Raw genomic sequence first — 20255 nt, 5'->3', positions numbered from 1 at the left:
AGTTTTGGTATGTTACATATTTCTAGGAACTTATCCATGACTTCCAGTTTGTCCAGTTTGTTTCATAATATTCTCTTACAGTCCTTTGTATTTGTTGATTGGTATTTATCCTCTTTCATTTGTGATTTTGTTTTTCTTTGAGTGCTGTCTTTTGTTTTTTGATGAGTCTGGCTAGAGGCTTATCAACTTTGTTGATCTTTTCAAAGAGCCATCTTTTGGTTTCATTGATTTGCTTGTTCATTTACGTATTCATTTTTAGTTTCTGTATCATTTCTTTCTGCTCTTGTCTTTATGATTTCTCGTTTGGGGTTTTATTTGTTTTTCTTTTTCTAGCTCCTTAGGTATAAGATTAAGTTGTTTATTTGAGATTTTTCTTTTTTCTTGAGGTAGGCATGTATTGCTATAATCTTCCCTCCTAGAACCCCTTTTGATGCATTCCAAAGATTTTGGACTTTTGTGTTTTTGTTTTGTTTTGTTTTTTTAAATGTTTACTTATTTTTGGAAGAGCCCAAGTGAGGGAGGGACAGAAAGGGAGAGAGGGGGACAGAGGATCTGAAGGGGGCTCTGTGCTGACAGCAGTGAGCCCATTGTGGGACTCAGATTTAACTGTGAGATTATGACCTGAGTTGAAGTCAGATGCTCAACCGACTGAGCCACCCAGGTCCTCAGACCATTGTGTTTTCATTGTCGTTTGTCTCCATGCATTTTTTGCTTTCTTCTTTGATTCCCAGTCATTGTTTAGTAGCATGTTATTTAGTCTCCTTATATTTGTGCTCTTTCCAGATTTTTTCTTGTGGTTGATTTTTAGTTTCATTGTGTTACTGTCTGAAAAGATGCATGGTATGACTTTGATCTTTTTTAATTTGTTGAGACTTGTATTGTGACCTATGTGATCTATTTGGGACAATGTTCCGTGTGCACTTGAAAGAAATGTGTATTCTGCTGCTTTTGGATGGAATATTTTGAATATATGTGTTAAATCCATTTGACCAGTATGTCATTCAAGGCCCCTGTTTTCTTGTTGATTTTCTCTTTTGATATGGGTCAGTTTATGTAAGTGGGGTATTAAAGTCCCCTACTATTGTATCACTATTGATTGTTTCCTTTATGTTTGTTATTGACTGATTTATGTACTCCCATGTTGAATGCATAAATATTTATATTCTATCTTTAAAAAAAAATTTTTTTTTCTTTACATTTATTTATTTTTGAGATACAGAGTGAGACAAAGCATGAGCAGGGGAGGGGCAGAGAGAGAGGGAGACACAAAATCTGAAGCAGGCTCCAGGCTCTGAGCAAGTGGTCAGCACAGAGCCTGATGCGGGCTTGAACCCACGAACTGTGAGATCATAACCTGAGCCAAAGTCGGACGCTCAACTGACTGAGCCACCCAGGTGCCCCTATATTTGTTCTGTCTTCTTGTTGGATTGTCCTCTTACTAATTGTATAGTGTTCTTTGTCTTGTGTTACAGTCTTTGTTTTAAAGTCTGTTTTGTCCTATGTAAGTATTGCTACCTAGGCTTTCTGTTGACATCCATTTGCATGATAAATGTTTCTTCATTCTCTCACTTTCTATCTGCATGTGTCTTTAGGTCTGAAGTGAATCTCTTGTAGTCAGCATATGGATGGCTCTTGTTTCTTTAGCCTTGCCATCATGTCATCCTGTGTCTTTTGATTTGAATGTTTAGTCCATTTGCTTTCAAAGTAATTATAGCTAGGTATGTATTATTGCCATTTTGTTAACTTATTTTGCTGTTGTTTTTATAATTCTCTGATCTTTTCTTGCTCTTTTCTCACAGTTTTCTGTCTTTCTTTAGTGATACATTTGGACACCTTTGTTTTTAATTTTTGCATGTCACTGGTTTTTGATTTGTGGTTACCTTTAGTTTTGTATATAATGTCTTCTGCATATAGCAGTCTATATTAAATTGATAGTTGTTTAAGTCTGAATCTGTTCTCTACTTATCTTGCTCCATGTTTTAGGTATATGGTGTCATACTTTACATCCTTTTATTTTGTGAATCCCTTGACTTTTATAGACATGCTTATTTTTACTGCTTTTGTGCTTCCTACTTTTCTTACCCTTACTTATGGTCTTTTCTTCCCACTTAGTTCCATTTAATGTTTCTTGCAGGGCTGGTTTAATGGTTATATATTCCTTTAGCTTTTATTTGTCTAGGAAACTTTTTTCCCCCCTCCTATTCTGAATAATAGCCTTGCTGTGTAGAGTATTCTTGGCTGCAGATTTTTCCTTTCAGCACTGTGCATATATCATGCCATTCCCTTCTGACCTGCTTCTGCTGAAAAATCCGCTGATAGTTGTATGGAGTTTCTTATGTGTAACTATCTTCTTTTCTCTTGCTGCTTTTCAAATTCTGTCTTTATCATTACTTTTTGCTGTTATAGTTACTATGTACCTTGGTGTGGACCTTCCTGGCTTGATTTTGTTGTAGAAAGCTCTGTGCCTCCTGGATCTAGATATCTTTTTACTTCCCCAGATTAGGAAAGTTTTTAGCAGTTATTTCTTCAATTAAATTTTCTGCCTCATTTTTTCTCTTTTTTCTTCTTCTGGGGTCTCTCTAATATTTGCATTATATTACACTTGATGGAGTCCCTGAGTTCTTTTAGTCTGTTTTCAATTTGTATAATTTTTTTTCTCGCCCCTGGTCACTTGATTACTTTCCATTACTCTGTACTCTCAGTCACTAATTCATTTTTCTGCTTCCTGTAGCTTACTATTTATTCCGTGTACTTTATTTTTAATTTTAATTTCATTTATTTTATTCTTCATCTCTGGCTCTTTTTAAGGGTCTCACTGATGTCCTCCACCTTTTCCTCAAGTCCAGTGAATGTCTTTATTATCATTACTTTAAATTCTTTATTGGGCATTTTTTTTTATCTCCATTTTATTGAGCTCTCTTGTTGTGATTTTGTCCTGTTCTTTCATTTGAGACATATTCTTCTGTTTCATCATTTTGTCTCTGTTTCTTTCTTTCTTTTTTTTTTTTTTTAATGTTTGTTTATTTTTGAGAGAGGGAGACAGAGACAGAGTGTGAGTGGGGAAAGGACAGAGAGAGAGAGAGACAGAATCCAAAGCATTGGGCTCGAACCCATGAACTGAGATCATGACCTGAGCCAAAGTTGGATGCTTAACCATCTGAACCACCCAGGTGTCCTTCTCTGTGTCTGTTTCTATGTGTTAGGAAAGTCAGCCAAGTCTCCTGCCTTGTGAAGTGATGGCCTTATGAAGAAGAGGTCCTGTAGTGTCTTGCAGTGCAGTGTCCCCTGTTCACCAGAACATGGCACTTCATGGGTGTCTCCTGTGTGTGTTGTGTGAGCCCGGCTATTGTGTCCTGACTGCTTTTTCCTTCAATCTAGTCATCTGCAGTGGTTCTCTTTGCCAGTTGTGGGCAGTGTTGGGTCCCTGGCAAGGGTGGAGTGCACAGTTTTAACAGGATGCGTGATATTCCATGAGAGCCCTCTACCACTACCACGACCAAGGCCCTGTGAAGTCTGCAGGTAGGGAGATGTGGTATTAGCAAGGCTTGCACGGGTCTTCTGGGGGAGGGGACCCACAGCGCTGGAACTGAGGCTGGCTCGACTGGCGGGAGCGGGGCTTGCTATAGATAAGTTAATAAATGTTGGCGCTGCACTGTTGCCCACAGGTGGCTGTGTGTTCATGCCTGGCAACAGGGGAGGGAAATGTTCTCGGTGTAGTTAGTCTCCCTGCAAAACCTACCCCTTGCTCTGAGATGAGTAAATAACTCTTCCCATATCCCCCAGGTGTTTCCAAACTGCTGCTGCAAGATGCTGCTGCGTCTCCCCAGGCTATATGTTGAGCTTTCTTTAAGGCCTGAATTCTACTTCCTAATGCCCTCTGGACTCTCCCAGAGGGAGAGTATTCAAATTTCAGGCTTTAAGTCCTGCTGGTTGTAAGAACTGTGAAGCTTCTTTCACTTTCAAAGCCAAATGTTTTGGGGATTTGTCTTACCTGTGTAGGCTCCCATGATAGTCCTTCTCTGTGCCTGTGGCTCCCTCCCTCCCAGGGAGGCTGTGGTTCAATTAGCTTCCTACCACTTATATGCCCTTCCTACCTTCTTCAGTGTGACCTCTACTCTTCTCTCTCATTGTGGGGTTTGTTCTGCCAAGCTTTGGGTTGTTTTCTGGGTTATTTACACTGATATGAGTGTTATCTAGTTGTATCCGTGGGGCAGGGTGATCTTAGGGTCCTCTTACTCCTCCATTTTACCAGCCTCTTCTCTTCCACTTCCTAGAAAGATACTCAAGGATGCTTTCTGCCTTCTCTGGTCTCTGGAACACGCGTGGAGTATCTTACAGAAATAAGCTCTCCCTCCATTCGGCACATCATTATCTATTTTGATAATTTGTATAGTATAAATATTTGAAAATCTCTCCAGTTTTGTTACTAGTAGTTGCCACTCTGAAATAGTAACGTATTGATAGTAGAATACAGGAACTAGAGTGAAGATGGACTTTTTGTTGTCTCATTACTTTATCTTTACATATATTTTATATTTTATTTTTTTAATGTTTGTTTATTTTGAGAGAGAGAGAGAGTGCCAGTAGGAGAGGGGCAGAGGTAGAAGGAGAGAGAGAGAATCCTAAGCAGGCTCTGCACTGTAAGCAAGGAGCCTGACATGTGGCTTGAACCCACAAATGGCAAGATCATGACCTGAGCCAAAATCAAGAGTCAGATGCTTAACAACTGAGCCACCCAGATGCCCTTTAAATTTATCTTTACATATTCCCTGTATGCTATAAAAATAAAGTTTACTTATTTTTCAGTTTTATCTGAGACTGTGATTTTTAGGAGGATGCCCATGAAGATCATCTTACTGTTGCTTTGCATAGGGCATACCAGTGAGACAGGGTCTGTGAGGAAATACTGTATTTATTATATTTCTTATATGTATAGCAGAGTATCGCAAACCCATAAAGGTTTGGATCTGCCTTTATATGATTTAGTCAGATGCTGTGATTGTTCTTGAGTACTGAATGTTAAAAAATACTATCTTTATTTCCACATACTTCAGGGCCCTTTAAGCTAAGGAGGCATGTAAGCCAGCCTTGGGTCCACTGATTTGCACTGTAGTATAGACACAAGGAATTGGTGGTTAATATAGTTCCTATTGAAAGCATGTTTAATAGACGACTTATGTCCTTGACACCAAACGTAGATTCTTTTTACTCGACATTTGATATATTTTGATTGATTTTATACCTTTTCTGCTACTGTAGGAATTTAACTTGAATTATTTCAATTGGGTGTAAAGCAAACTTGTAGAGAAGAGTAAAGATTTTTATAATTTAGTCTTGGGAGGGAGAAGAAAACCTGAGACAAAATCCAGCCTTAGACTAAGGGTATTTTTAGATGTCTTTGGAATGTAGCAAAGCTTGTATATGAGGACTAAGGGATCCATGTTAGAAAGTTCTGTATTTGGATATGTTCTGCTATTAAGTTGTCATAAATGGTGCTAAGACCATGAGACTTGGCGTGCCTGGGTGGCTCAGTCAGTTAAGCATCTGACTTTGGCTCAGGTCATGATCTCACAGTTTGCGAGTTCGAGCCCTGTGTTGGGCTCTGTGCTGACAGCTCAGAGCCTGGAGCCTGCTTCGGCTTCTGTGTCTCCCTCTCTTTCTGCCTCTCCCCTACTCACACTGTCTCTCTCAAAAATAAACAAACATTAAAAAAAAATTAACCAAAAAGACCATGTAACTTAAAATTTTGGAGAGAAGGCTCAAGAACCATTTTTTTTTTAGTATTGCTTATAACATGTGAAAATAACAGTCTTTTTATAGCCCAGGTGGTAGAAAGAGTCAACAACTCAGAAATATAATTAGGAATTGAATATTTATGGAAGGCCAGGTATGAGAAAAGAAAGAATAGAATATGGTTTATCACAAAGCTAAATGAATTTAAAAGCAATTTGTTGAATACTGGTGGAAGAAATCTTGAAACCTTATAAGGTAAGACTTGGTAACTAGGAATTAACTACATATAGTACTATCATTGATATTCTTTATCTACTGTCTTCATTGTTTAATTTAAAAAATCCAGGGACTTTTAAAAGTTCACCAGTGAAGTCTTCTATCCTGTATTTTCTCATGGAAGCTGTGATCCTCAGCTGTGAACTTTCTACTGTAAGGTTTTGGGGCCCTAAGTCTTTATGATAATGGAGGGAATATGTGTATAGTAGAAGGTCATATATATCTACTCCAAACTTTATCTTTTGTTTAGACTTAATGTTACTCTAATACCTTACTGTTTTTTAAATCACAATTTACTTACAATACTTTCTTATTTGCTTTCGCCTTTTGCTATGTGAACTTTGCCACTTTTAAAAATACATTTTACATTTAAATATAATATTAATTCATTTAACTCTGATTTTACTTATGTTTTGCGTGAGAAATTACCTCTTATGTACTAAAGTAAGAGTCCATTACCCAAGAGGGAAAATTACTTCTGTTTTAACCTCAGATAAAAAGTTTCATATCTTCTATGCTTCTTCTGTATCTGTGAATATTTATATTGGTGACTGGTCAAAACTTCAGTGGCTATCTATCTTCCCTACTGCCTTCAGTGCATCCAGTGTGAACCTAAAACAAAGCTCTTACATCCCATCAGAACTATTTTGACTGTATGGAGAATAGCATTTTTTTTTTTTTTAAAGAGATATATAAAGTTTAGGATTTGGCACATGGTCTGCCATTAGCATAGTTTCCCTTGCAAGCGTGTAGAATTCGTAATTAGAAAATATTATATGGACCATTGGACCTATTAATTGTCCCATTGCCCTAGTTAATTTTTTAAAAAATTAATCTCCTATAACAGATAATTTATGTTTTACAGCTTAAAAAATAAATGTTGCTCTTTTGAATTTCTGTGCTGTTTCCTGCTTCACAGCAAGCCAAGTGACTTGAAAAATTAAAATCTATGTTTGCAATTTTATAGGATTCATAAAGGATTTCATTCATGGACTGTCTTGGTAGCCTGTCATGCGTGATAGGTTTAGTATTAGTAAAAATGCCTTTTTGCATGAGTATCTGGGACTGAATGATCTGTGTATGCAAATGGAAGTCTAGAATTTGCCCATCTCTCCTTCTCCCCCTTTTAAAAGTGGTGAGACTTCTCTTGGGAATAGTCGTGGGCAGTTTCCACCATATTCTTGGACAGAAAGGACATGAAAGGGTTAATGCTGTGACCTGAACTGTTGCCTTTGGGGTGAAGCTGAATAGTTAAACACAGCAGTTCAACTCTTTAGTAAGAACTTACTTCTCATCAGTCTTAGTGATCAAAAAGAATCCTAGTGAGGAGAGTTATTCTGTCTTCAATTAATACTCAGTCACAGTGATAGTCTCCTGTACGTGTGACATGTCACTTTTCTTCAAGTATTACCTTTTTTTCAAATTTTATTTATTTATTTATTTATTTATTTATTTATTTATTTATTTTCTTTAATGTTTATTCTTTTTTGAGATAGCGCGAGCAAAGTAGGGGAAGAGAGAGACAGAGAGAGAGAGAATCCCAAGCAGGCTCTGCGCTGTCAGCACATAGCCCAACTTAGGGCTTGATCTCCCAAACCATGAGATCACTGCCTGAGCTGAAACCAAGAGTTGGATGGATGCTTAACCGACTGAGCCACCTAGGTGCCCCACAATTATGTACATTTTAAACTGATTTTTTTACACTAAGTCTGTAAAGAAAATGTTAGTCCATTCAAATATATCATTATGGGGAAAAAGGTGTGACTTTCTTGTACCCATGTGATACAGGAGAAATCTTACCTATGCTGTCTCCTCTTGCTCTGGTTTTTTGAAGGTGCCGTATAAAAACTTGTTTCTAATTTCAGATTTCAGTAGTCCACGACAAAGGAGAAACATGACAGGATTTAATAGGCTCTGTCTCCTGTGATGCAGGACTGAGGCTTAACTGATTATCTTTCAATCTGTAGCATTTGTATGTGCCATTCTCCAGTTCATTAGCAATACAGGAGGGCTCAGGGTTTAGTGAACTGTGTATAAGCAGAAGCTGTCCATAATCCAAGTGCATGTTTAAAGACCATAAGAGATAGTAAGCTTTGTGTAGTAAGGACTCTAAATGTAAATTAGAATCCTGCCTGTCATTTATGAAGGAAAACTTCAGTACAAGCATCTTACTTGTGCAGACAATTGTTTTACTGGTTACTTTTTCTTTGAAGCCCACAAGCTGATGGTGGTGCTTTGAGAAGTACTTTCATTAATATTATTCTATGTTGTTGTAATGGACTTTTATTCATACCTGTGTAAAAACAACTATGCTATAGTTACTGCTTATTAAAGTACACTTGATTGGGCTTTTACCTTTTTTGTCTGTGAAATGTGAAATTTCCAGTTGTTTTGTTAAAAAAGTCTTTTTGTGTACAGTGATTTTTTTGATGGCCTATAGTGTGACGTGGTTTTTGTTGTTTATTCATTTTTGCACTTGGTGGTTTAAGACCCAGAATAATGGATTCATTATCTCAGATTTCTGTCATACTTACAGAATATATGTGTGAGGAGATTGTTTATTTGGTATGTGAGCACAGTGTTTTAAGAGAATGAAACTGAGAAGTATCAAGTATAGTGGATGAAATTAGTTGCCTTTTGAAATAAACTGAGATTGCTTGCTCTAAATGTGTGGGAATTTGAAAAGACCCCAAATGTAGCACAATGACTTGTCACTTTGTTGTAAATCAGAGAGCCAAAACACAATACAGTTCTTGTAGAGAAAGACTGTTGTCAGAGGAAGGTTACAAGTTATTGAACCTAGGCCTAAAGGGAAATCTGAGAGTACAAATTTATCGATATTTACCAGTGCTAATCCAAAAAGAAAGAGTGACTGAACCTGATAGTGATAAGTAACAGTGATTAGAGAAATGTTTGCTGTGGTTCATTTCTTGATTACTAGCTTTCTTTTCCTGCTATGCCATCAAAACATCTTTCCCCATGGTCATTAATGACCTTGTCTCCAAACTGGTGCTTTTGTCCCTCATTTATGTGCCCTTCATGCAGCATCTGAGTTGACAGCTTCCTCCTCCCTCTTCCTTCCACTCTGTTTCCTTCCAGATCTTTCTCTACACATTCAGTGCAATTTTAAAAGCTGGTATTGTACCATGTTTGCCATTTTATATCTAGTTGAACACATTGCATTTTCATGGTTCACTTTAGTGGCCATTACATGGACATACCATAATCTTAAAAACTATGAAGTCTTATAAAAGAAATGCTCATTTTAGGACACTTTTCTGGGGGGCTCCTGGGTGGCCCAGTCAGTTGGGTGTCCAGCTTCAGCTCAGGTCATGATCTCACAGTTCGTGGGTTCAAGCCCTGTGTCGGGCTCTGTGCTGACAGCTCAGAGCCTGGAGCCTGCTTCGGATTCTGTGTGTGTCTCTCTCTTTGCCCCTCTCCCACTTGTGCTCTGTCTCTCAAAAATAAATAAATATTAAATTTTTTTTTTTTAAAGAAAACTTTTTTTTTATGTTGGCATATTACTTTTTTTTTAATTTGTTTTTTATTTATTTAAAAAAAAATTTTTTTTTCATCGTTTTTATTTATTTTTGGGACAGAGAGAGACAGAGCATGAACGGGGGAGGGGCAGAGAGAGAGGGAGACACAGAATCGGAAACAGGCTCCAGGCTCCGAGCCATCAGCCCAGAGCCCGATGCGGGGCTCGAACTCACGGACCGCGAGATCGTGACCTGGCTGAAGTCGGACACTTAACCGACTGTGCCACCCAGGCGCCCCTTTAATTTATTTTTAAAAATTTATTTATTTTAAATTCAAGTTAGTTAACATGCAGTGTTTATGGGTTTCAGGAATAGAGCCCAGTGATTCATCACTTCCATATACCACCCAGTGCTCATCCCAACAAGTACCCTCCTTAATGCCAATCACCCATTTAGCCCATCCCCCCACCCACCTCCCCTCAATTTGTTCTCTGTATTTAAGTTTCGTATGGTTTGCCTCCCTTTCCGTTTTTATCTTGATTTTCCTTCCCTTCCCCTATGTTCATCTGTTATGTTTCTTAAGTTCCACATATGAATGAAATCATATAATATTTACCTTTCTCTGACTGACTTACTTTGCATAGCATAATACACTCTAGTTCGATCCATGTTGTTGCAAATGGCAAAATTTCATTCTTTTTTTTAATGTTGTTTTTTTTTTTTTTTTTTTTTTTTTGAGAGAGAGAGGCAGCATATTAGGGAGGAGCAGAGAGAGAGGGAGAGACAGAATCTGAAGCATATTTCAGGTTCTGAGCCATCAACCCAGACAGAGCCTGATGTGGGGCTTGAACTCATGAACCATGAGATCATGACCTGAGCCGAAGTCAGACACTTAACTGACTGAGCCACTCTGGCACCCCAAGATTTCATTCTTTTTGATCACCGAGTAGTATTCCATTGTATATATATTCCACATCTTCTTTATCCATTTATCAGTCAATGAACATTTGGGCTCTTTCCATAATTTGGCTATTGATAGCGCTGCTGTAAACATTGGGGTGCATGTGCCCGTTCAAATCAGCATTTTTGTATCCTTTGGATAAATACCTACTAGTGCAATTGCTGGGCCATAGGATAGTTCTATTTTTAATTTTTTGAGGAACCTCCATACTGTTTTCTAGAGCTGCTGCACCAGTTTGCTTTCCCACCAGCAGTGCAAGAGGGTTCCCCTTTCTCCACACCCTTGCCCACATCTGTTTCCTGAGTTATTTTAGCCATTCTGATAGGTGTGAGATGGTATCTCATTGTGGTTTTAGTTTGTATTTCTCTGATGATGAGTGATGTTGAGCATCTTTACATGTGTTTGTTAGTCATCTGAATGTCTTCTTTGGAAAAATGTCTGTTCGTGTCATCTGCCCATTTCTTCACTGGATTATTTGTTTTTTGAGTGTTGAATTTGATAAGTTCTTTATAGATTTTGGATACTAACCCTTTATCTGATATGTCATTAGCAAATATCTTCTTCCATTCCATCGGTTGCCTTTTAGTTTTGTTGATTGTTTCCTCCCAGAATAGCTAGGGCAGTCAGATTGCCCTGCATCATAACTCTCCTGTGTTTTTTCTTTGGCGCACAGCTGGGATTCAAAACCCAAAGTCTTAAAGGACCTGGCATCACTCAGACTCACTCCCTTCCTCCTCCAGAGCAGAGCCTCTCTGCTGAAGAAAGGCCCTTGGCTGGCACCTGCAAGGTCTTTTGTCCTTAGGGAGGCAGTAAACCCCCTTCCAAAAGTACTCCAGGAAGGGGACTGTTCCCTCCCAGTGTATCCCAAAGATCACTACACGACACTATGCACTCAAGTACCTCGTCCCTTCTCTCCAGGAGCATGCTCCACAGTTCTGCTCCAAAGAGAGTTGTGCACTTCCACAACCTCAGAGTTTGAGCTCCATAAGCTGTTTGCAAAAAAGAACTGAGACCTCAGTACTTCTCGTTCCCCCGTCCATGGTCCAGGGAGGTTTTCTTCTTGTGCTGTCTCAATGCTGCACTATCTCAACACCTCTCTGTTCTGTCTCTTCATGGAAAGGTTCCCTTTTCTTCCACAGCTAAGCTGTTTTTCTCTCTGCTGATTCACATCCATGTACCTCGTACTTGCCAAGCTGTCTCCCTACATCTGTGAAGGTCCTTCTGCCACTCTGCAGATCAATTTCCGGGGTGTTCCAAGTACTCTGACTTCAAAGCAGCTGTGTTTGAGGGACAAGGAAAGCCCAGGGTCCCCTCTACTTCTCCGCCATCTTAACTCTATCATTTTAGAAAACTTTTTACCATAATACAATATATTAAAATTATTTTGAAACCGTGTGTAAGGAAGTGGAATAGTAGACAAAAGTTGTACAGTTTTACCAATTTACTTATAATTAAAAAATGAATGATGGGCAGTATTGAATATTATTGGAATAAACAAGGAAAAACACAACCTTAGTTAAGTCATTGGAACCTTTTTGTTTTCTTATCTATGAAATAACAGATTTCTACAGGTCTCTGAATTCCCTTCCAGTGTAATATTCAGTGACTTATGAATTAGCACATGCTGAGAAGTCTGCATCAACTTATTCCCTAAGCCACAGTCGGTTCTCTTGATGGCTGTGATTACTATATAATGTACATACATGTTAAAATTAATTTTAAAAGTGCCCTGTCCACTACTTTATTCATTTGTTTGTCATGTGGCACGGTTTTCTTTCTAGTGGATCTGAATGCTGTCCTGTGTATTTATCTAATTTCTGTATTTGTTGACATAGAATACAGAGACTATAATAAGTATGGTAAATTATTTTTATTTGCATTTGAAAACATCCTACCCTTGGTGATTAATGATTATAAAGCTATATTAAAAATGTGAATATGAATACAGAAGAATACAGAGTCGTGAAAAAATTCATGTGTAAGTAACAATATATCCAATTAAAAATACTCCCTAGAATGGTGTGATGTCAAATTGAAATTTCACATTTTTTTTTCCATTGAATTCAACAGCTTGTGATACTTGATTCTTATGCTTTGTATGAATTCTGAGTCATTTATTTTAGTATAAAAGCTGTGTATTATTAAGGAAGTTGAAAAAATTCATCCCCTGGTGCATCCATTTAGTTAAATATCAAGTCACACATTCTATTTACTTAAACCCATCTGCACTTATTTTACCAGGAACATATTTGGTTTGCGGCCTGTGGATTATGCAGACGGTGAAAATATGAAGTCACTATTGCTGCTACCAGAGGAGAGTGAATCCTCATCAACTCGCCATTGCTCAGTAGTAAGTATGGATTAGGCTTTGGGAAATTTAGGTCTTTTATTGAAATTGATTATGAAAGGAACATAATACATCAATTTCCAGTTAGCAAGTTGCTTTCAATCACCAAAAAATTATTGAACATTTTCTTTGTATTAGCTACTGTGAGTTCAAAGACTATTATAATCAGAATAAATCCATCAACAAATATTTATTGACTCCCATATATATTTTAGGGAGCACTCATACTGCAATCAGTGTGACAGATAGAACTCTTATTCTCAAGGAACTCACATTCTAATAGAGATGTCTGTAAGACAGAGATGTCTGTAAGACAGATGTCTCTTACAGAGACACTCTGTAAATATGTAAACTAATGTAAATGAAATAATTTCAGGAACTTAAATTGTGTGGTTTGAAGATTTTGTAGAGTATAATTGAGTGGAGCTTGAGGGCTCCAGATAAGGCACTGCATTAGCTGTCATTGGAGGGCCTTTAGAGAACTGATGTTTGATTTGAAACCTGAATGAGGAGGAGGAGGTATCCAGGTGAACATCTGGAGGACAGGTGTTCCAAGCAAGTGTGTAGGGTCCCCTAGTGGATGAGTGTGGCATATTTGAAGGTTAGAGAGAAGGTCCTACTTGACGGTGACTAGTCCGTGTGTAAGAGTACTGGAAACCGCTGAAAGGATTTAAAGCAAGGGAGTGACATGATTTGGTTTATGTTTTAGGAAGTTCACTCTGGCTACTTTGTAATAAAGAGACTGAGGTGGGGCAAGAGTGGAGGCAGGGAGATCACTGAGGACTGTTTCATTGTGACAGGATGAGTTATCTTGACCTCCTGGATTAAGGTAATAGTGGAAATTACGAGAAGTATGAAGTTGAGTGTCTATTTTTGAGTTAATGGTACCATACTTTCTGATGGATTATATGTGAAGTGTGGATAAAGAGTAGAATTAATATGACTAGCAAAGGGGTAGTAGATGGTGGGGCTGTTTCCTGCTGTGGTGGAAGGAAATCAATAATTCTTTTGACCAATTTTATGTCTCTAAGGCAGCAAATGGAGATCTTGAACAGGCACGTGAGTCTGTAGTTCAGGAAAGAGCTACAAGCTAGAGAAAGTGAAAAGAATGCTTATTCCGTAGGAATTTACAGTTTAATGGTGAATATAGATATAAAAAAGTTCATTACATACTGTAATAAATTTATAATAGAAGCCATAAAAATGTACAGGAGATCCACAGAGAAGGAAGAAGCTGATTCCAGAAGGGATCAGAAGAGCTTCACAGAGAAGGTAACAAGAAAGCTTGTAAACTTTTAAAGGTAAAAGTTTTAGCAAGGTATCTAATAGAATGCTGTGGGCTGCAGATAACAAAACATTTACTGAAATGCCTAAAGGCAGTATATTCTTTTATATAAAGGTAATCCCAATTTAGAATAGCTTTCTTTGGTGAGTTCAGCAATTAAATGGCTGCGCTAGAGACCCAAATTCCTTGTCTTTCTGCTTTGCCATCCTCAGCTTGGTAGCTTTGTCCTCACCAATCTCCCTTCAGTGGTTATAGGGTGATAGCCACAACTGCACATGTGACTGTGTCCACCATTAAAAGAAGGACTAAAACCCTTCCTAGAATCTTCCACTGGACTTCCCCTTATGTCTTACTGGTCAGAACTGGTCACACAGTTCGTGTTGACATACTTCATGGTTGAAGGCAGGGAAGGTTCTTGAAGAGTGGATATCTGGAAAAATGGGATTCTGTTAGCGTGGAGGAAGTGAGCATTGCCGCACTGCAGTCAGGTATACAAAGTGGGGATGGCAGTCCAAATCTGAGGAAACAGACTCATAGACAAGGAAGCATAAAGAATCTTTGAAATCTGAGAAACTAGTTAGTGTGAGAGGAGCACAAGGTATATTATCAGAAAAGAACCAGAGGTCAAGAGTGGAGTTGAGATCAGAATGTAAAAGGCTTTGGCTCCCCCCAGGAGGAGTTTAGACATTACTATGCAACAGGGCACTCTTGTGCATTTTCAGTGTATTGGGACCGCAGAAGACAGCCGAGAGTGGGCCAAGACCAAAACCTGGTTAGGAGGCTGTGTGGTAAACAGAACTCTGATGGGAAATGGTGGTGTGATGTGGGCAGGGAGAGAAGAAGAGGGTTTTTCAAGAGAGGGGTGTGGTGGGTGCACTCAGCTGCTCAGATAGGGGAAGAAGAGAGAAAGGGATGAGTTCAGGTCAAAGATGTGGTCATAGCTGCTGTTGCAGGCTGGTTACCTTTGTGCTCTGACAACTGTTTATCTCTTGCCTTCTCCTGGACATCAGCCCTGCAAGTGTGCACCAAGGTGGTTTTCATAATGAACTGCAGGAGAAAGTAGAAATCTTTCTACTTTACTAGTAGAAATTTACTAGTTTACAAAGAATAAAGCTGAAACCTAGTATGATTTGCTCATGGTTAACGAGCCATTAAAAAAAAATGGAAGAAAGAAAGTAGGGTTTTTTTGAATGGATCAGTGAGAACTTGAATTTCTTAAATCTTACGTCAGTACTCATTCAGTTCCACCATACTTAACAGTGTAAATTGGCATGTATTTATTCATTTGGACTTGAACTCTACTGGCAGAACGTAGCATAACTGAGTTGTCATTTGCCAATGTTCCTTTTATGAAAAGCTGGAGAAGAATTACATCAAATGTGTCAAAAACAAAGATACCTTTATGGTGGTCTTGGAGTGTGAACATGGCGATGTCTTCAGAGAAGAGGAAGTTGTTTACCCCCCCTCAGTTCTACCCAGTTACTGCTGTGTTTTTATAAAGTGTAAGAAGCCTGTACCTTCTGCATGTCTGATGGACATGGCCTCACAGTATCATTATTACTATCTTCATGGTAGATTTATGGTGAAGGAAAAGATAATGGTTATATGGTAAGTCCTAAGGTGAAAGGGTTGTGTCCTTCTGGAATCTGTCTTCCCTCAGCTGCTGCCAGACCCCCTTTCACTCATCGTTTTTCAGCCACGTTGCACCGCCTCACTGTTTCTAGAATCCACCAACATGCTCCCATTTCAAGTCCTCAGCACCAGCTGTTTTCTCTGACAGGGACAATTGTAGGGAACTGGACATAGATGTGGCACTCTGCATCACTCCCTTTAAATCCCACTTGGGTGTCGTCCTATCCGAGAGGGTTCTCTACTACTGTTTCTCAAGTATCAGCCTCCCAGGGCTTCGTATCCTCCCAACCCTGCTTTATTTTCCCTTACCACTGATCATTTGACAAAATACATTTTTATTTTATTGGGTTTCCACCCTCCCTTCCAGTTAGACTATAACCTGCATGAGGTCAAGGACTTGCCTCTTTTGTTAATGTAGCAACCCCAGTACTGAGAACAGTGTCTGGCAAATAGTAGGTGCTCAATAAATGTATGTTAAATGCATCAGAGAGTACTGGAGGGCCCTCCCTGATACATGCTTGCTCCTAAAACCAGGACAAGTGCTTAGTAGCTGAGTCTGAATTCCTTAAGATTCGTGATTTCCAAGTCCTGAGAGCTGCTTCAGGAAGAGCATCATGTGGAAGGAATTGGGTAATAAGTGTGTGGGGTTTGAGTGTCTTTACTTCCAATCTAGAATTTTTGTTTCATGGTTGTTGGAAGGCATTGTTTGAAATCTGAGAAACTATCTCTAGTGACTTAAAAAGCTGTTGCTGTGTTCATTTTGTTACTTCTCTGCCCATGATCCTTTTGAGTAGCATTTTTATCCTTTTTTCTTTTCATGATTTCAAACCCTATTTTTTATAAACATTAATTAAGAATTTAAGAAAAATTTTCATAAGAGTTTAATGCCATGTACATAGCAACTAATATCTATAAAACCAGGGTATTGAACCCTTGGATGTGTTCTGAACATCTTTTGAACCTCATGGTGAATAACCTCTGCTTATTCAAACCACGTGCCTCCTCACCCGCACCTCCTGCCCCCAATAGATGTGTGGCTTTGGTGGCTGTTTGCTTTATGTTGTTGTTGTTGTTGTTAATAGTATTCCTTAACTATGAGAAATTAGTGTCGGTTTCTGTTTTTTGTTCAGACTTACAAACGATGATAGGAAAATGCTTGACCCACTTTGGTGCTCTTCTTGGGCTGATGGAGATAGTATCATATGCTATATATATAGAATTGATATTTTTTCACTCTTGTATTTTTTTTCAACGTTTTTTATTTATTTTGGGACAGAGAGAGACAGAGCATGAATGGGGGAGGGGCAGAGAGAGAGGGAGACACAGAATCGGAAACAGGCTCCAGGCTCTGAGCCATCAGCCCAGAGCCTGACGCAGGGCTCGAACTCACGGACCGCAAGATCGTGACCTGGCTGAAGTCGGACGCTTAACCGACTGTGCCACCCAGGCGCCCCTCACTCTTGTATTTTGTACAGAGAACTCATTTAGCTGAAGTGGAGTTACATAAACTGGAAAGTAATGTGTTCCATTTGGAGCTATTTTTATGGCACATATTTGTATAACTGACAATTATTGAATCACTATTTTTTACTATTATTTAGTAATTGAATGATCCATTAAGTGCACTGCACTATTTTCATCTTAGGGAATGTTTACAGTGTTTAGGTTAGACATGGTTAAAGCACCTTATAACTTAGTGAGTAGGAAAGATAACATATACAGAAATGTGATGTCAATATGTGTGTGATGTGTATAGCATGTCCAGTCAGACCTTTGCAACTTGAACCTCAGATGAATAATTCAGGAAGCAACATTTTTTTGAGAAAGAGAGAGAGAGCGAGCATGTGTATGCGAGTCAGGGAGAAGCAGAGCAAGAGGAGAGAGACTCTTAAGCAGCCTACTTGCTCAGCAATGTGGGACTCAGTCTCATGAATATGAGATCATGACCTGAGCAGAAATCAAGAGTGAGACGTTTAACCAACTGAGCCACCCAGGTGCACTTAAGAAACGGAACTTTTTTTTTTTCTTTAATTTTTAAAAAAATGTTTATTTATTTTGAGAGAGAGGACAGAGTGCGAGTCGGGGAGGGGCAGAGTGAGAGGGAGACACAGAATCCGAAGCAGGCTCTAGGCTTCAAGCTGTCAGCACAGATCCCAACGCGGTGCTCGAACCCACAGACCATGAGATCATGAACTGAGCTGAAGTTGGATGCCCAACTGACTGAGCCACCCAGGCGCCCCAGGAAACTGGACATCAACTTTCAGTTTTCAAATAGTTTTCAAGTTTCAATACTCAAGTGCTGAATATTGCCATTAGAAAAACCTTTCATAGAAATTTTTTTAAAATGTTGTATATGTACTTACTTAATACATGGCAGAATTTCATTGAATATATTTTGAGCGAATGAATGATTGGAATCGATCTGTTTATAGATGTAGCTAGCAACTTAGTGTTATATGGTAGGGCATCAGACTATGAATTATCACTACATTGATATGTGAATATTTAAACACTAACTTTCTCTAATCTAGTTGTTGAACTGCACTGGTGATCAGACCTTACTGTTTCACTTTGTTCTTCAGAGCTTTTGAGAACCCCAAAATCCCATGCATACAAAGTCACACATGTCGGAAGGCCTTCTGTCTTGTATTTGAAAATTACAGTACTGTGTTTGGTTTTTTATTCTTTAACACAATAGTGCTGATTTACTTTTTGTTTTCTTCTTTGCCGGGACATTGCTTGTCTTTTATCAGGTAGCTTTTGGCTGACTCTCATTCCAATTCCATTTGTTAAATTCTCTTGGCTGCTGTTGAAGGCATTAGCTCATTGTTTCTTTGAATCTTTCACTTAATGCTATCCATTGGTGTTTTCTCTTTATACTTGTTTTTGTCTCCTGGAAGTTCTACTTCTTTCTGTACAACTGAGAATATTGGTCTTTGTTAGAGCAATTCTTTTTCATAGCTGCATTGAGTTATTACTGTTGGTGGATCTGGTCTAACTTCTGTTTTTCTTGTCTGTTTTAATTGTCTTGGTTTTGATAGGTAACTGTTTTGATGTTAAGAATTTGTTTTCTTGGGACACCTGGGTGGCTCAGTCGGTTGAGCGTCCAACGTCGGCTCAGGTCATGATCTCATGGTCTGTGAGTTTGAGCCCCGTGGCGGGCTCTGTGCTGACAGCTTGGAGCCTGGAGCCTGCTTAGGATTGTGTCCCCCGCTCTGTCTGCCCCTCCCCCACTCATCCTCTGTCTCTCTCTCAGAAATACACATTAGGGGCGCCCGGGTGGCGCAGTCGGTTAAGTGTCTGACTTCAGCCAGGTCACGATCTCGCGGTCCGTGAGTTCGAGCCCCGCGTCGGGCTCTGGGCTGATGGCTCAGAGCCTGGAGCCTGTTTCCGATTCTGTGTCTCCCTCTCTCTCTGCCCCTCCCCTGTTCATGCTCTGTCTCTCTCTGTCCCAAAAATAAATAAACGTTGAAAAAAAAATTAAAAAAAAAAAAAGAAATACACATTAAAAAAAATAATTTGTTTTCTGTTTTTGAGCTCAGTGTTGTTAGACGCTTTAGTGTTCTTTGATTTATTTTTTATTTTTTTTTAACATTATTATTGAGAGACAGAGAGACACAGAGCATGAGGAGGCGAGGGGCCGAGAGATGGAGAGACACAGACTCTGAAGCAGACTCCAGGCTCTGAGCTGTCAATACAGAGCCTGACGTGGGGCTCGAACTCACAAACAGCGAGATCATGACCTGAGCCGAAGTCGGACGCTTAACTGACTGAACCACCCAGGCGCCTCTAGTGTTCTTTGATTTTTTTACATAATCTCAGTTTAAAATGAAAAGACCAGAGGTGCCTTGGGTGGCTTAGTCGGTTAAGCCCCTGACTTTTGGTTTCAGCCCAGGTCATGATCTCATGGTTTGTGAGTTTGTGCCTGGCATCAGGCTTCATGCTTGCAGTGCAGAACCTGCTTTGGATTCTCTGTACCCCTCTCTCTGCCCCTCCCCTGCTTGCACACACTCTCTCAAAATTAAAAAAAAAAAAAGACCAAACCAAGTTTAACTTTAGTAGAATAAGTTAGTGGAGGGGAGATAGGGAATTAATAATTTTAAGTGGGTGTTTTGGGTTACTTAAGAAAAGAAGGTGGAACTCCTCACTGGCTTAGTCGGTAGAATATGCAACTCTTGATCTCAGGGTCATGAGTTCGAGCCTCACGTTGGGTGCAGAGATTATAAATAATTTTTTTTAAGAAAGGCTTACTGGTGACAGAATGAAGTTATAAAATTCTAGAGATATCCAGTTTAGAATCAAGGAAACAAGATGCCCTGCATTTACATTACTATTTAGCATTTTATTCTGGGGTGAGGTGGGGAGGAAGGACTATAAATTAACTATTCAAATGCATTGAGCATTAGGTTCTGAGCCACAATTCGATGGAAATTATGGGGAATTACTAGACAGAGGAAGATAAATACTGAGATTCAAGCTTCTATCAAGTGAAAGTTAATAGGTTTCTTTAGTTTTTAAATGATTTTAACACTGTGGTATCTC

General features: G+C 39.1%; 1 protein-coding gene across 4 annotated transcripts in view; it reads left to right on the top strand.

The window, feature by feature from the left end:
- The window catches only part of BARD1 (BRCA1 associated RING domain 1), an 83673-nt gene that overhangs the window by 48945 nt on the left and 14473 nt on the right, over positions 1 to 20255 (top strand). For all 4 annotated transcript variants that reach the window (XM_043577733.1, XM_043577736.1, XM_043577735.1 and 1 more), the window contains one exon: positions 12691 to 12799. In XM_043577733.1, the coding sequence (XP_043433668.1) occupies positions 12691 to 12799 (109 nt within the window). The remainder of the gene's footprint in view (positions 1 to 12690; positions 12800 to 20255) is intronic.

The sequence above is a fragment of the Prionailurus bengalensis genome, chromosome C1, assembly GCF_016509475.1.
Source record: "Prionailurus bengalensis isolate Pbe53 chromosome C1, Fcat_Pben_1.1_paternal_pri, whole genome shotgun sequence".
NCBI classification, from domain to species: domain Eukaryota; kingdom Metazoa; phylum Chordata; class Mammalia; order Carnivora; family Felidae; genus Prionailurus; species Prionailurus bengalensis.
The sequence above is the reverse complement of the archived record's forward strand: the minus strand, read 5'-3'. Positions and strand labels throughout refer to the sequence as shown.